Source organism: Simochromis diagramma, unplaced genomic scaffold (assembly GCF_900408965.1).
Source record: "Simochromis diagramma unplaced genomic scaffold, fSimDia1.1 OVJJ01000802.1, whole genome shotgun sequence".
NCBI lineage: Eukaryota > Metazoa > Chordata > Actinopteri > Cichliformes > Cichlidae > Simochromis > Simochromis diagramma.
The window spans coordinates 8,063,678-8,079,465 of NW_024387492.1; the positions used below are offsets into that span (position 1 = coordinate 8,063,678).

Consider the following 15,788-nt stretch of genomic DNA (forward strand, 5'->3'; position numbering starts at 1 on the left):
TAGAGGGCCTACAAAAGAGCCATGAGACATCAGGGTGAGGGAAAGAGGGCAGCAGTGAGAGAGAGAGAAATAGGAGAGCACATGAAAGAGTGCATTAGTGAGAGGGAGAGAGAGAGAGAGAGAGATTGATTGGGATGAAGAGATGAGGGGACGGATAAAGAGAGGTGGAGGTGAGATCAGAGAATGGCTGAATGTGGAAAAACACTTCTTTTTATTATAACAGTCAAAGCTTGTATATGTACAGGACTTCCACCTGCCTTCTGAATATGATTGAAAGTCTATATTCAGTCTTTTTCATTCAACCTGCCATTATTTTTTCTGTTTTGGCCATTATTTGCAACCAACTTCCTGAAATCTAGAAAAAAATCAGACCATTACAGAGGTTTTGATCAATCTCCGACGACCCAATTTAATTCTATTTTTTTATCCAAGTTGTCCATTTCTGTCAATTCTTCTAAACATTTGGCTTCGCATTTGACTTTACAGGGATCTCTCTTAAAAGAACCAAAGCATTTTTATTGCTTTATGTCTACTTCCTGGACTGGAAATACTGTTAAAGTAATCTTTGTAGTAGGTAAAAAAGATGCAACCTATAGGACACAGGATTACTAACTTACCAAGCTTACTGCTCTGTGGCTTTCGACTGCAATGTAAAATTATTCCTGATATGTAAGAATGCATATTGTGCTTTCTCTGCCCGTTAGATAGATCGATCCTTCATTAATCATTTGCAGGAAATTACATTGCCACAGCAACTACAACACGGACATAACACCACATATCCCAAACAGCAGAACAATATAAATTCCCAATAAAGTTTGTAACATATAAATGAATAAAACTGTCAATCACTAACATTTGCCAACATGCAAATATGCAGATAAAAATATATAATTATTTTTCTATAAACAGTCTTATCACAGTGGGTATGAAGGACCTCCTGGGATGCTCAGAGTTGCAGTCTTCGACTGAAAATGCTACTGTTGACAACCTGAAGGGTATGAAGTAGATGTGCAGGGGAGGTCATAACCGATTTCAGCTCCTAGAGCATTCATCTCTCCATAAACTGCTGGACTCTCTTCTCTTCAGACCTGACCACATAGCCAGGCTTCTTGATAAGTTTTTCTATTTGGTTCCTGTCTGATGTGCAGACACCTAATCAAACAGAGCATCCTTTTATTTAAAATCCTGCAAACCACACTATATTGGATGTTGGAGCTAATGTATACCTGTTGATTCAGGACATATATTGCTACAATATTCTTCTGTATGACCCTGTAATTTATAGGTATGAATGTAGGCTAATTATGGAAGAGATAAGGGTATTCTCAAATATAAGTCAACCATTGAATTTCTCATAAGTTAACTGAGCTTCTTTCCTCTCACAGAAGTAAATCAATCTTTCAGGAAAGCTGCAGCTTCCAATACTTGTCCTTAGGGGGCGCTGTGGGTCAGGACTTTGGGGATTTTTTGGAGAGTCTAACTCTTCCTTTCACTTTCATTGACATCTAATGATAATTATAACTTGGGTCACATCAGGGGGACATACACACACACATAGGTTCACTAACCACACGCACACACTGCCTGGTTAAAAACATGAAGACATTAGCAGTAACTTGACGCTGAGTGAGTATTGATCTAGTCTCAGGGGGCTTAGAGAGTGAGAGAACACCAGACAGCACTTTATCAGAGCACTTGAATATCGCAGCTCAACGAGCGTTAAGTGTGTGTATTAGTGTGCGCCTTTATGTTACAGATAGGAAGAAGCAACATTTGCAAAACAGTTTGTTAATCGTTTATTACGGGGTGAAAGTCCAGTCTCTTAAAGTCTAGCATCGTTTTAGTCAGAGAAAGATTTTATTTGGCACTAACTTTCTTTCATTGCTACATTTTACTCAGATTTTCTAATAAATTATTACTTTCCTCTCTTGCATCACTTTTCCTCCCAGTGTCCTCCTGTGAGGTCCTGACTGGCATGTTCAATCTGCATCTATAACATTATACAGACCAGACTGAGGAGCAATCAGGCCTGTGTGTGTGTGTGTGTGTGTGTGTGTGTGTGTGTGTGTGTGTGTGTGTGTGTGTGTGTGTGTGTGTGTGTATCAGACCAGTGGGGAGTTCATGATTATGATTGCTGAGGACACGTACTGCTCAGATTCTTCTCGGTGATTGCCTCCAAACGAAACATAATGCAGGAGAGAGAGAGAGATGACAACATCCTATACTCGGAGTCTTGTTTCTTGAAGATATCCAGACCACAATAACAAGAGTAAAAAGTGACCAAGAAGGACCTGAAAACAAGGAGCAGATGGAAAAACAACCGCATAAGAGTGCACACGTGTGTTTCCATGCTCATGCTCATTTATCTATATATTACTTTATGTACACTGACTGCTGTGGTGTTTTCAGTAACTGTAGCGTGTGCATACAGGTTGTTGTGCGTATAGCTGTTTTTCTTATTCCACCACTTATTTTAACTGATTTGTATGTCCATCATCTATCCATTTGTGCACACTGAGCAAAGGTTTGCAAGCTCTTAATGAAAAAAAAAGTCAGGTTTTAATAATACTGTGAAAAAATTAGAAAAACAGATATTTGCTCCCATTTATAGTGCATATAATTAAGCTGTTCTGTGGATTCCGGCTTTTTCTATGTGTCTTAGTTGTCTTTGTGTAGTTTGACTCAGTGAGTCTGGGACTACACACGGCTCTGTGGAGACCATACTGTCTGTTGCTGAACTTCTTCTTGTCGCTCAAGTTACACTACAAGGGAAAAAGTAGTGGACCACTTACATTGCACTTATAGGAACTGCCTAGCCATGGAATCCATGCCATGAAGCTCCCAGTGCACAGTTTTTATGCTGATAACAAAACCCGCTCTGTAACTTTGTTGCAGAGTCTGCACTAATACGACTTGATACTTCATAATGGATTATCTACGGGCAACATTAGCATCATATTACAGTATCACTCTTGTATTTGCTGAGCTTTTTAGAATGACCCATTCTTTTGCAAATATTTGTAAAGGCACAGTGTATGGTTAGGTGCTTGATGTTGTGGCATTGGGACCAGGATTCAAAGATCAAGAGGTGTGGCCTAGTACTTTTCAATACTTTTATAAGGCATTTTATTCATATAGTGTATTCAGGACCAACCTGCATGTTTGAGGTCATTTCCATGTTGCAGACTGAATCTGAGGTCACTCAAATGATACCTGATGGTATTACATGATAAATAATCTAAATCTCCACAAGGGCTCTTTAGAAAATTGGCACAGTATTGCACATTTGCAACTCTTTCATCACCAACTGAGCACATACACTGAGACACACTGTCATCTCCTCAGAAGCCAAGCCAAGTGTGACTACAGAGGCGCTGGTCCGAAGTACTATAGATCTTATGTCTCCAACCTCAGGGCAGTTGGCACATCTCTCCCCTCCCTTTGCTCGTCTCGTTTGTTTTCTTTCTATTCCTATCTAAACTTGTGACCTGCTTACTGTTACCACTCCTGCTCGGAGCCGTGCTGTCAATCTCATTGCTCCACTTTTGATATCTTTGTCCTGCTTCATTAGTTCGGTGCTTCTTTAGCTCTGACCTGTGCGCAGTGATTTATGAACAGCACACTCACATAAAGTACCTACATGTTTGAATCCCATGTACAATATACACACAACGATTATATTTATGTCCCTCTTAATTTATTTAAGGAAATTAACTGGTGCTAAAAAAAAATGATTGATTTTCTCTGTAATGTTTTGGGACAACACTAATGTCCACGAACTTACAAAAACAACGGCTTGAGCTTTGAAAATTCTCAGATTTGATTTAAAGAGAAATTCATTTAAAATAACATTTGACATATTCTGCTCAGTGGCTCTGGGTGTTCTCTGTTCAAATATCAAATGATTGATTATTTAAAGGGGATTTTGAGAGAGAAAAACAGTTGCTACACTTTTAAAGAAATTGACTGTGTAGGGAAAACAGTGTGAGTAAACAACAACAACAACAACAACAACAAACCATAGAGTAAACACATTTTTATTCCAGAAATTGAAATTTGTCACAATTGAGTTTGCAGTAAGGTTTGTACATTTACAAATCAATTTTAACTCAGTAAATATGAACAATATACTGATGATTAAAACAACTTTCAAAATAGCAAAAGCAAAATTCCCATCATATAAATCTGAAAAATACATGTTTCTCAAATTCAAGTAATTCAAACATAATTCCCTCACAACCACAGTTAAGCAGGCTTGTCAGTCATTCTCCATCTCAAACCTTCATTAGCTCTGACAAAAGCAGACTCACACTCGTGTAAAACATGCAGAGGAGTCCAGACTAAATGAAGCCCGTATGCGCCATTCTTCCATTCTTCCCTTTTCTCCCTCAGTGTTTTCTTCTCTCGATCCCTTTTCTCTTTTAATTTGGCCCCTCTGTTTGTTTTTCTTCATTCTTTCATTAGTTGAAAAAACATAGCAGGCATTCCAGCTGTAATACCACCGAGATTCAGTATCAGCACGGCTGTGGATTCATACATGTGAGTGTTTTAGTGGTGAAAAGACTGAAAAGGAGAGCGAGATGGTCGTACACTATTATCATGTGGTATTACCTCATAACCATTCATTCATATACTATGTATACATGTAGACCGATATTAGCCACAATATGGGGCATTGTGGAAATACTGTATATCTATTACATTCAATCACTGAAAATTTTGGTCACATTGTAAATTTCCTCAACATTACAAAAAAGAGAGTTTCAAATGAGTCCTTATTTTATGAGGACTTTGTAGTTTTGCAGAATGTCTATTTTACTTGTGTTATCCCTACTGACAATTCAGGTGGAAGAATTTTTGTCTTACGACGAAAGTATGGAAAGAGTTTTTCAGTAAAAGTGTATCTGATGGTATGTATGGGCACTTTCCGGCCAAGGTCAAAAAATGATAGTATTCCTTTGTCATAATCGAAGTTCACTCTGACCTTTTGGGGAGGTGAACTTTCCATTGCCTCTTTGGAATCACCTTCTGGTGTAAGTTCACGCAGAATGTTAGTGCAAACACACACATAGATGCCCCAGATCTTTTCAGAAACACTGGTTTGAGCAGCCACACCAACAGCCCAGTAACCATCTACCTCTACATCCCAGCTGTGCTTTCCAGAACTAAAGCCTTCATATCCAAGAATATCTGATCGATGCAGCCTTTCAGGGTTTTCAGGAAATAATGTAGAATCACATGATGTTAGACAAGTCAAATGTTCTGATACAGTCATTCTCTGGGAGCAAGTGTTGGGATCCATAACTACAGGAGCTATTAGGTAAAGAAATAGAAATAAAAGGTTTTAGTACAACACCCTGTTCTTTTACTTAATGAAAATGTTCAAAGGGAACTTCAGATATAAGGTCAAAAAGGGGAGTCAGAAACAACAATATTTTGCTTACTGTATTGGATTAGAGTCTTCATTTTTATCCAGACTGAGAAGAGCAGTTTCCCAAGGTGTTTGGCCTCATCGATCAGAGCTCCTGATGGAGTGACTGGATCTGAGAGTGTGCACTGAGATCTGAAAGAATGGCCAAACAAAACTAAACAAAACAAATCAAATGCACCGCCATTGATTTTTATTTGATTTATTTATTTATTTAGCCTTTTTGTTCACATGTAGTCACTCAAAGAGAAGTGAGTGATTATGATGGACGGATTTTCATACTTGAATATATCATTAACCAGCAGTTTCTTGTACTTACCGCTCCATAGTGGATTCGATGTTCTATCAAATAAAGAGGAAAGAAATTATTTTTAAAAATCGGTGCTTCAGATTTTGTTAGATGGCAAAATTTAAATCAAAAGTATTGATTACCACACATACCATCATAAATGCCATGTCTCCAGCTTTCATCTCCCCCTCTAAGGTTTTGATTTTGTCTCTAAGTGAGGAGATCTCAGCAGTCATGTTTACGATCTTCAGGTTCATTGTCTGACTCTTGAGTGCTGCCTCCTTCCTCACTGCATCTATCCTCCCAGCTTCCTCTGCTCTCAGGAACTGGTAAAGCTTCTGAAACTCTCCTTTGATGGTCTTCTCTGTATCCCGGGCCTGGAGCTGAGGAGAAACACATCTGATGGAAGACAAGATACAATGTTTGCTTTAGCTTCAATAACATTGTATGTCTGTAACTTACCTTAATGTGGTTAGCCATTTTATCATATCTGAGTTTTTCTGCTTCAAACGTCCCCAGTTTGCTCTTTAAGTGCATCACCTCAATCTTGATTTTAGTCTACAAATAAAGTGAATAATTATTACATAGTATACGGGGGATCACTTAGTTAGATTTCACTCAGATTATTTAAAAAACATTTGTTAACTTTTGTTAACTACCAAATTAAAAACAAATATCCATGCACTGCTTACTCTGTGCTCTTCTGCTGCTTCGTTGATGGGGACACAGTTGTGTTTCTTGTGTTGTTTTGAATCCCTGCAAACCACACAGATGAGCTGCTGGTCATCCTGACAGAAGAGTCTGAGTTTCTCCTTGTGCAGACTGCAGAGCTCCTTAGATGCCGATGCAGCCTGACTCCTCTCTCTTCTTAGGTTGTCAGAGAGATTTCTCAGTGCCAGGTTACGTGGTGCCCGAGACATAGGAAATATTTCTTTACAGACCGGGCAAGCCTGAAGGCTACTCTGCCTCCACCACTCCTCAAGACAGTACTTACAGAAGCTGTGACCACACAGCAAGATAACAGGATCCTTAAATATATCACAACAAACAGGGCAGATGCAGTCCAGCTCAGACTGTGATACATTAGAAGCCATTTTGCCGTTTTTTTCCTTAAGCAGCTTTACTTTCACTTTCAAAGAGTCACTCCAGTTTGCTCAAATTTAGTACTCACAGTTGACGCAGCTTCAAAAACTCTTATTAACTGACCTTAACAACTATTATAACTATTTAATGGATTATCTTTTATGGATTATCTATCTTGTTATTCTTTTGAAAATCAACATACGTAGGACAGCTGTGGGTGCGGATGTAATTTCTTTCTTCCTATCCACTAAGAAGAAAAAAACACTGGGGGAGGAGCTTTGTTTGACCCTGTGAGACAATCACATGATTTGCACTACAAGGAGGAAATACTTTTGTAGCGGAGGTGTGGCCCCGGGCGCGGCTGCAGGGGAGGAGTGGTGCAGTGAGCTCAACGGGGCAGTGCTGGAGAGGCAGGTGAGAACACAGCTGATGGGGTTTGGGCTGATGACGGTTTCCTTCTCCTTTTTTAGTGAGACGGGAGAGGAGCGGAGGGGGAGCGGGGATCAGCTGAGACCGGAGCTGTCCAGACTACGGACTGTCACAATAAATGAAAGCTAAAAATAAACGTGGCACCTGACAATAAAGAACTGTGTGTGTGTGTGTGTGTGTGTGTGTGTGTGTGTGTGTGTGTGTGTGTGTGTGTGTGTGTGTGTGTGTGTGTGTGTGTACGTGGGTGAAGTGCATCTCACAACTTTTTTCCTGGTTGGTTTCTGTTAAGCAAAGAGAGAGAGGGAGACAGAGAGACTAAACTTAAGGCTTGTATTACAATAACGCTCCCCTGAGTTTCTTTAAAAAAAATTATTTTAAAACAGGGGTGCCAGACTTCCGGCCTGCAGGCCACATACGGCAGTTAATAATGTCAATTGTTAATGGCCCAATTGTTATTGGCTCTGCTGAGAATCCATGCAGGTAGGGATGGGACTTTATTTTGAGGGGCACACCATGTGGCCAATCACATGCAAAGAAAGACTTGGCTCATACCATTATGTAAAAGAAGGAAGGAGATCTGTGTTCTCCAAAAGTTGATTCTGTTCATCTGAACGTAGCGTTTTCAGTGGGAGAAACGTTTCGTCACTCATCCAAGTGACTTCTTCAGTCTCAGCTGACTGCAGGTTTCCCCAATCTTATAAACAGTACATTCGCATAATGACTGAAACCAGCCCACTGAGGGAACAATGGGCTGGGAAGTCAGTTACTTCATCATGATTATGCAAATTCCATTCACAGAGAGTTGCAGAATGCCTGCGATCACAGCATTATAAGATGGTGAAAGATGTACCCTCAGGCCCCCTCCTCAATTCAAAGATGGTCTTTCCCTTTTCAAGTAAATGGCCTCCTTGACTCTGCGCTCAAACCAGCGTTCCTCCCTGTCCAGGATGTCTACATCCTCATCATTGAAAGAGTGTCCACTGGCCTGTAGGTTTAGATAGACTGCAGAGTCCTGGCTTGACAAGGTAGCTCTTCTGTGTTGTGCCATCTGCTTCGCCAGAGGTTGTTTGGTTTCTCCAGTGTATAAATCCTGGCAATCCTCCTGGCACTTAACAGCGTACGCTATGTTAGTCTGTTTGTGTCAGGGGACGCGATCCTTGGGGTGGACCAATTTTTGGTGCAGCGTGTTTTGGGGTTTGAAAGCCACAGAGACGTGGTGTTTAGAAAAGATGCGTCTCAACTGTTCCGATAATCCTGACACGTACGGGATCATTACAGGTTTTCGCTTAGTCAATGGCTAAGAGAAAACCTGTAGGCCTGAATGGGCACTTAAATCCGTCTCTAATTCTTAACTTGTTTGATCTGCTGCTCACCACAAACAAGCACAAGGACTTTTTGGACTTTTAATTGTTTTGCAGCTTTTCATACTGATAAAAACCTCCATTCATACTACACAAAATAATTAAGCAATAATTAGTTAAAACCTGTTGAACCCTAATGCCCCCGGTACCAGGCTAAAACATTTCAACAACCACCAAACAGCTAAAACAATTGAAGAGCAGGTAACCCGATTCCACCAAAAGATGTAAACAAAAAACATGTATCTTTCACCCAATGAACATGCCATCAGGAGCTGCAAGCAGACGTCTCACAGATTCCAAAAGTGCAGGTTTCCTTACTAAGCAAATTTCACAGAACCAGGAGCAAAAGAAGACACTGTCATGAATTTTGCCTTACCTTCGCTGTCTTGCTTCCACCATGATAAAATCACACGTTTTATTTATACTTATTTCATATTGTAAGTCATGTGCCATGTAAAGTGCCTTGAGGTGATTCTTGATCCAGTTTGGTGGTACATATATAAAAACTGAAGTAACTGAACATTAGAAATTCTGAAGCAGATACATACTGGGTAAAAGTCATGTATGGCTACGTAGAATCTGAGATGACATATTTTCCAAATTGATGATTAACTTACATCAAGTCACTGTTACAAGCAAAAGCACACCACCAATCATTTTCTTCCATTCTCTTCCCCCCACTAATCGTTTTTCTCATGGCCATGCATTTGCGTGAAGGCACACACATAAGCTACATCCATCAGATTCTAGACAGTGAAAATTTCTAACGATTTGTCCTCTGACCACTGCAGCAGCTATCAAAGGCTAACTGTTTTAACATGACAGCACTCACCACCATGTGGCTACTACAGTTCCCGCTCTCCCCACTCTACTTTAAAAAAATGTGGAGTCTGTCTGTCCCCTCCCGCTTAATGTAACCAACTTGAGACATGGCATTGATTTGATTCAAATGTTGGGTTATCTACATCTCTCACACTACGCAGTGTGAGGTCAGTTACGCAGCTTTTCCCACTTACCTACAGGCTGGCGTAATTATTAGAGCAGGGTGCTGTGGTGCGACTGTTTCTATACTTAAATATTATGTCCATAACCATAAAACATTCAATCTACATAAAGCCTAGTGTTCTGGATCTGGCCACAGTAGCATCCCAAGGGTGGTGCTGTAAAGCCGTCCAGAGCCACAATTAGATGGAGAGAGTTGGAAGAAATACTGGATGGTGGCCGGGACTGAACGAGAGCACAGCTGATGGTAAACTAATTTTGTTGGCCTGATACCCCTACCCAATACACACACATACACACACAAACCACATGCTTCTAAGTGAAACACAGACACCGCACTGTGCTTTCACACATGAGAGTAGCCTCTCGAGCCTCTGAATGTAGGACGAAATCACACACTTTCCTGCTCTTTCCATCTTGCTTCTCAGCTGCTCTAACACACACTTGATCTCCATCTCAGCGAGTAAGGCATATGCTCCATCATCTGCCTCCAGGGACAAAAGACTAAATACTGGGAAGTAGTTCAGTGAGACACCAAGTGTTGGAGAAAAGTGTTGTATGATATTTGAAATGTGTTTGGAGACTTTGGAGAACATTTTTGATACAGTATACATATATATATATATTACAAAATCTCAAAGCATTTTTTTTAGACCTCTAAAGCTCATCTCAGCTCATTAAAATGACATAATTAGACGTTAGACCTTCATGCATGCAAAAAGGTGTAACTGTAAACTGACCTCATTTAGAATCCGCAAATCCATTAACATGCAAATCATTCCTCGCCTCTGTAAACCCTACTCACAAGTTCTCTTGTGACAAAGGGGTGGGCTACACTGCTGAAGTGTGTGTTTTGTTAAGCGGGAGAGGGCCTTATTAGTAAGGCCTTATCAGTGCCTTATTAGTAAATCAGGAAGTCTGTAACCCAGCTAGGGCACCGTTCTGGTGGGTCAGAGGAGAGAAAAGACCTCATGTCCATCCCCTCCTGCCTGGCCATGCAAATCACACACTACATTTCTTTCAAGTGCAACTGTTCTCCCTGGATATGTCTTCTTCTTCTTCTGTTCAGTGCACAATAAAACTCACCTCAAGGTGCTTTATTATTGCAGGGTAGAGACTCAACGAAAATAAAGAGAAAACTTTTTAGATGACCAAAAATGAATAAACACTTGGCGACAGTGGGAAAGAAAAACTCCTTTTTAAGAGGAAGAAACATCAGATAAAACAAGACCAGGGAGGAACAACATGTGCAATGACCAGTTGGGGAGGAGGGGGGAAAAGAGCAGAGAAAGACGGGAGAAAAGACTTGACTCACATTAAGAAGGTGAATTTAATAACTGTAAATATTCTTAAGATAAATGTGTCAGATAAATGTTTCTCATACAATTCTTAACAAATGATCAAAATTAATAAAATATGACCAGTAATACATTTCAAACATTTGTGGTAGATGGCTGCCATTCCCTAAGCCTGGTTTCTTCCTGTTTAATGGAGGTTTTTCCTTCCCACTGTCGCCAATTGCTTGATCATAGGAGCTGGTCTACTTCTTGGGGTTTCTCTGTTCTATGGTAGGCTCTTTACCTTTACCTTACAATATAAAGTGCCTTTACATGACTGTTTTTGTGATTTGGCTAAATAAATAAAACTGAATTGAATTGTATAGTTTACCTTCTGCATTTGAATGTAAATTGTGACTGCACAGTTTATGATGTATATAAAGGCTAGTGGGTAAGATGAAACACAATTTTATTTCTACATTGTGTCTCATTCTGGATAACATCTTTCAAAAACTAAAGGACTACACCAATGGTTGCAGCAACCAAACATCACCAAGTAGATGCTCAATGTGTGTTTTTGTCACTGTGACACACAAATTGGGGCGGAGGATGAACAGAGGACAGGCAGGTACACGTGCATCAGCTCTGAAACAGAGCAGGGAAAAAAAGCTGCTCAGCCTCAGCTGGCAATGTGGCTCCTTAGGCCTGCTACATATGAAACTTTCACTATCTGAATGCAAACTGATATTTTTTTAATGATTAACTAAGTTAAAACAAAACAAAAATAAATTTTGAGGAGCAATGTAACCAGAGGAGCAGCTCTGCAGCAGGGCATTACATGAATTTACGACGTGTGAAATGTTTCCTTTGTTCCTCCCTGTGGCAGCTTGCTCCGGGCAATTACAGAAGGCAGTGACCTGAAGTGAGATCATTACCCCCACAACCTATCATCAGCCCACATCATTTTTGTCCAGTATGATATGATTGACACAGGAAAACTTTTCATATGCTCTTTATCAGCTCTTGCAGTAACACGGGGTTAGTGGTAACATGAAAGTAGCTTTTGCCTTCTGCGTTTCCACCTTAAATAGCTGCTAGAAGTGTAATTTATCATCATGTTTTCCCAGTATTGTGGTAAAATCTTACACCGAGCCGTGGCACCTTGCCAAAGTCTAAATTGCTCCACACTTCTTCTGTTTTTTTCTGGGCACTCGGCCCCTGAAATAAACTCCATTTGCCATTCCATTTTGCAAACCAATTTGAGATGTAGGGTGGGGGCAGGAAAGGGAGAGGTATAGGTTAGCTGTAGTAATAACCATAAATCACCTCTGAAATGCTGCCATGTCACATGCCACACTGCACCACTAATGACCGGACCCATCTTTCACTGGGTATTTTTATCTGTGTGCCCTGACACTCGACTTCTGGAATCGTCCTCTCGTTTTACGTCGTCAGCACCTCGGCCAGGACTGAGCACAAGTTCCTCACATATCTATAAATACCAGCCAGCTAAATGGCATTTTCTCTCAACCCACCCCCTGCTTGGCAAGAACCGGGAGCTCTGTGACTTGGCACACAGACTCACAGTCCTACGCCACGAAACATCTTGGGGCTTAGCCCCCCCGCACCCCACCCCAGCGTCACCCTCCAGAGAACAGCTGGCCAAAAAAATAGATCCATCTGCCACTGCCTTCAAATTCCAAAGTGGTCTCAGTTTAATTGAAAAAGCGTCAATCGGGCTTCACAAAATCGTGTAAAACATGACAAATATCGGCACTCTGGCTCTGCTTTAGGCCGCCTGTTGGATTAACTCTTTAGACTGCTGATGTAGCTGAAGCATTAACATACCGTACGTCAGCGCATGTCGGCTCATACGCACAGGCAGTCTCACACACACCGAGAGGAACACACAAACACCTGTACATGCTTCCTTTGTGCAGAATGTTCTGCCAAGTTTTTTAAGCTTGCTGACATGCGGCACTAGAGACTGCAGTTCAGCAACAGCTTCTTGCTATTCTGGGATGTGTCACAGCACGAGGTTTTAATTCATTCTGCCAGAATGTGTCAATCACTTAGCGGCGGGGTCCAGGCCCGGGTTCTGCTGCTGGACTGAGAAGCAGGAAGGCACAACAGGCTAGGCCTTATTAAAGGAGTCAAACAAGGATTCAGCTAAACTGTGCTATTCATAGACTTTCTTCAGAGGTGGGGTGTTAGAGGGGGCGAGGGGGTAGCACAGGTAAAACAGACTGACACGTGCACAACAACAAGTTGGCTGTTTACATAGTTTAAACTAGGTGACAAATAAGAAAATGAGACTGATATTTCCAAGTGTTTATATTAAAAGAGAGTGGGGGTACTAGTCACAGAGCACTGTGCTTCACCTCCTTTCAAGATAACATTCTAAGTCTATTTTATAAAACATTTTTTTCTAATTGCTGTGTATTTGAGAGTAAATGCAACTACAGCTTTCTCTTTCTTCTGCCATCAGGGTACCATTTGCCATGCAAGTTCCTGTACACAAGCCATGCCAAGGGTTTGAATTTGACCCGCCCAATGCGGTGCCAAAACACACATATCAGTCATCATGCGATGTCATGCCAGCTACAAATGGCATCAAATGACTTTGCACTACTTATCCTGTCCAATTCCATGTGATAAATGATGAAAAAGTTAAATTGTGCAGCAGTGTGACTTTGGAAGATGACAGACCTCATTTCTGTGCCCTGTCATTTGGTGATCACTGTAAAAAATGAACATCGTGAAAGCGGCTATGAAACTTAATGTGAGATACGTCTTTCCTTTCTTACCCGCAAACACAAAGAAAGATATTTACTTCCATTAGAAGGTATAGTTTTGGTAAAGGGCTGCTCCCACTTTCCTGCCTTTTCTTTAGGGCGACTTTGATTTTTTGTCTCTGGGATTGCCAGTTAAACTGCCAGCCAGTCCAACGAGGAACATTTTTTTTGTTTTTTAGTGTTTGTTCAAAACATTTGAAACCACAGAAACTTTGGCTCTTTTCATCTTACATAATATTACCAAGAAAACTTTGCACATAAACAAAGATTGTGTGTTTGTGAGTGTGTGTATGCGAGGGATAGTAAAAGAAAGTAGTGCAAAGCATTTTTCACTTTCTTGTATCTGTGTGTGTGTGTGTGTGTGTGTGAGTCTGTGTGGGCATGCGTGTGTGAACATTAACAGGATCTCTAAAGCAACAATCAGCGATCAGTCAGAGTGGTCGCTGACATCACGATCTTAAATAAATGACAGCATGGTAAAAGAGCGCTGATCCGAAGCCAGCGGGGCCCAACAGTCGGAGAATCTATAAGCCATAACAAACAATATTTCAAATAAACAGACCCCATGGCCAAGCCTGTCATCTTTCTGGGGCGTCTCCAAAACAGTCCTGTCTGACTTTACTCTCATGCTGTTTTCTGTTTGTTTTTTCGTTGCATCTCCAGCGTGTTTTCTGGCATCGTTGTCCTCTGTCTGATCCCCTGCCTGTAACTGTATACAGGTTAACCACCACATTTTCCTTTGACGTGTTTGCATAAGTTTGCATTTTTGCCTTTCATGTTTACATATGTACTGTGTATTTTTAAAAAGCTGTCTTTCTAGGGATGTTGTTTTTGAATATAAAAATACAGTAAAAATATACTTTTGCCATACAAATTTTTTTCTGAATCCTTTATAATACTGGATTAATGGACTAATTGGAGACCAGATAGATAGATTGATAGCTAGATGTTTTTGCTCCTGTGGGCTATATAAAACTGTGAGCACATCATTTGGGCCAAACTATTAATAAGAAATCATTTTGGTCCCCTCCACCCCACCCCACTCTGAACCCCATTACTTCTTTGGACTCTTGCCCGGTAGTATCCGCATGGCAGCTGGACGCATGCGCAGGAGCAATCTTCAATAATGTCCCATGCCTCTGAACTGCCTGGTGCTCAAACTTGGACGCGGACTGAAAATAATGTTGTTTCCCGCGGGGGCGAGCGTTCCGGTCACCGAAAGCGAGCCTCGGGACTCGTGTTTGAGTTTGTAAAATTGTTTTAAGGACTCTGAATAACTCATCGGCTTGTTTTTGGACTCTTGCTGATAATGGCAAGCAGTAGCTGAGTGTTTTGATCCCGGTCAGTGACAGCCTGCAGACGGCAGGGAGAGCTGTGTGGCGATCACGCAGTACTTGATTATGAGCGCTCGCAAGAAGTGAAGAGAATCTGGGAGCTGATTTCTCGCTGGGACGACAATAGGTTTAACACAGGTATGTTTAAACTAGTTTGTGTTTTTCCCAGACGGCTGTGGCTTTATTATTAGACACTTAAATTGTAGGTCAGGTGGCAGAAGCGAGAAAACTGTCATAGTTTTGTTGAGTTTGATTAATTCCGATTTAAAAACATTTATATGAAGAAGAAAAAAACAAAATTCAGTAAAATGTATCAGTAACATTAAAATGAATTATCCTCCATCAAAGAGTGATAGACTCTGTCCAGTTTTCTATAATATTATTATTAATATAAGTCTTTACCTTACGTTATTGTTGTTGTAAGGCCAGTGCATGCCCGTTAATAACGCTGATGTGTTAAGTGTGTGTTCTCCGACTTCATCCCAGCCCCGGAATCTCGGCACACCGATAGATTACCTGATATTATACAAGTGGACAAAAAATAATAATAATAAAGATTTAGTGGTTGTTGTAATTTTTTGCTGAAACATGGCAATAAATGAACAGACAATTAGGTCAGATCCTTCCCCGTTACACTGAATAGTTGTGCAAAAGGGTTTTCTTATTAAAAAGAAAAGAATGATAAAATTACAGTGATTATTTTTTGGTGGTTATTGGTCACACATCAGTCTTTAACTGCAGGTCAGTGCGGTCCATCCTTTCTTCCCCTCTCAGTTTGTGGACACGT

General features: G+C 40.8%; 2 protein-coding genes across 6 annotated transcripts in view; one reads left to right on the forward strand and one right to left on the reverse strand.

Moving 5' to 3' along the window:
* Window positions 1-4,024: 4,024 nt before the first annotated feature.
* LOC120725381 (zinc-binding protein A33-like) lies at window positions 4,025-7,066 on the reverse strand. The gene is made up of 6 exons (XM_040018244.1): window positions 6,413-7,066; window positions 6,183-6,278; window positions 5,873-6,103; window positions 5,751-5,773; window positions 5,448-5,566; window positions 4,025-5,316 (listed from the first exon to the last, which is right to left on the reverse strand). The coding sequence occupies exons 1-6, from the start codon at window positions 6,812-6,814 to the stop codon at window positions 4,814-4,816; spliced, it is 1,374 nt and encodes a 457-aa protein (XP_039874178.1). The 5' UTR covers window positions 6,815-7,066; the 3' UTR covers window positions 4,025-4,813.
* Window positions 7,067-14,786: 7,720 nt separating this feature from the next.
* Window positions 14,787-15,788, forward strand: part of eya4 (EYA transcriptional coactivator and phosphatase 4) — a 50,410-nt gene continuing 49,408 nt past the window's right edge. For 4 of the 5 annotated variants that reach the window (XR_005694133.1, XM_040018515.1, XM_040018516.1 and 1 more), the window contains exon 1: window positions 14,787-15,139. The gene's annotated coding sequence lies outside the window, so the exon portion shown is untranslated. The remainder of the gene's footprint in view (window positions 15,140-15,788) is intronic. The other variant, XM_040018517.1, reaches the window with a different exon arrangement.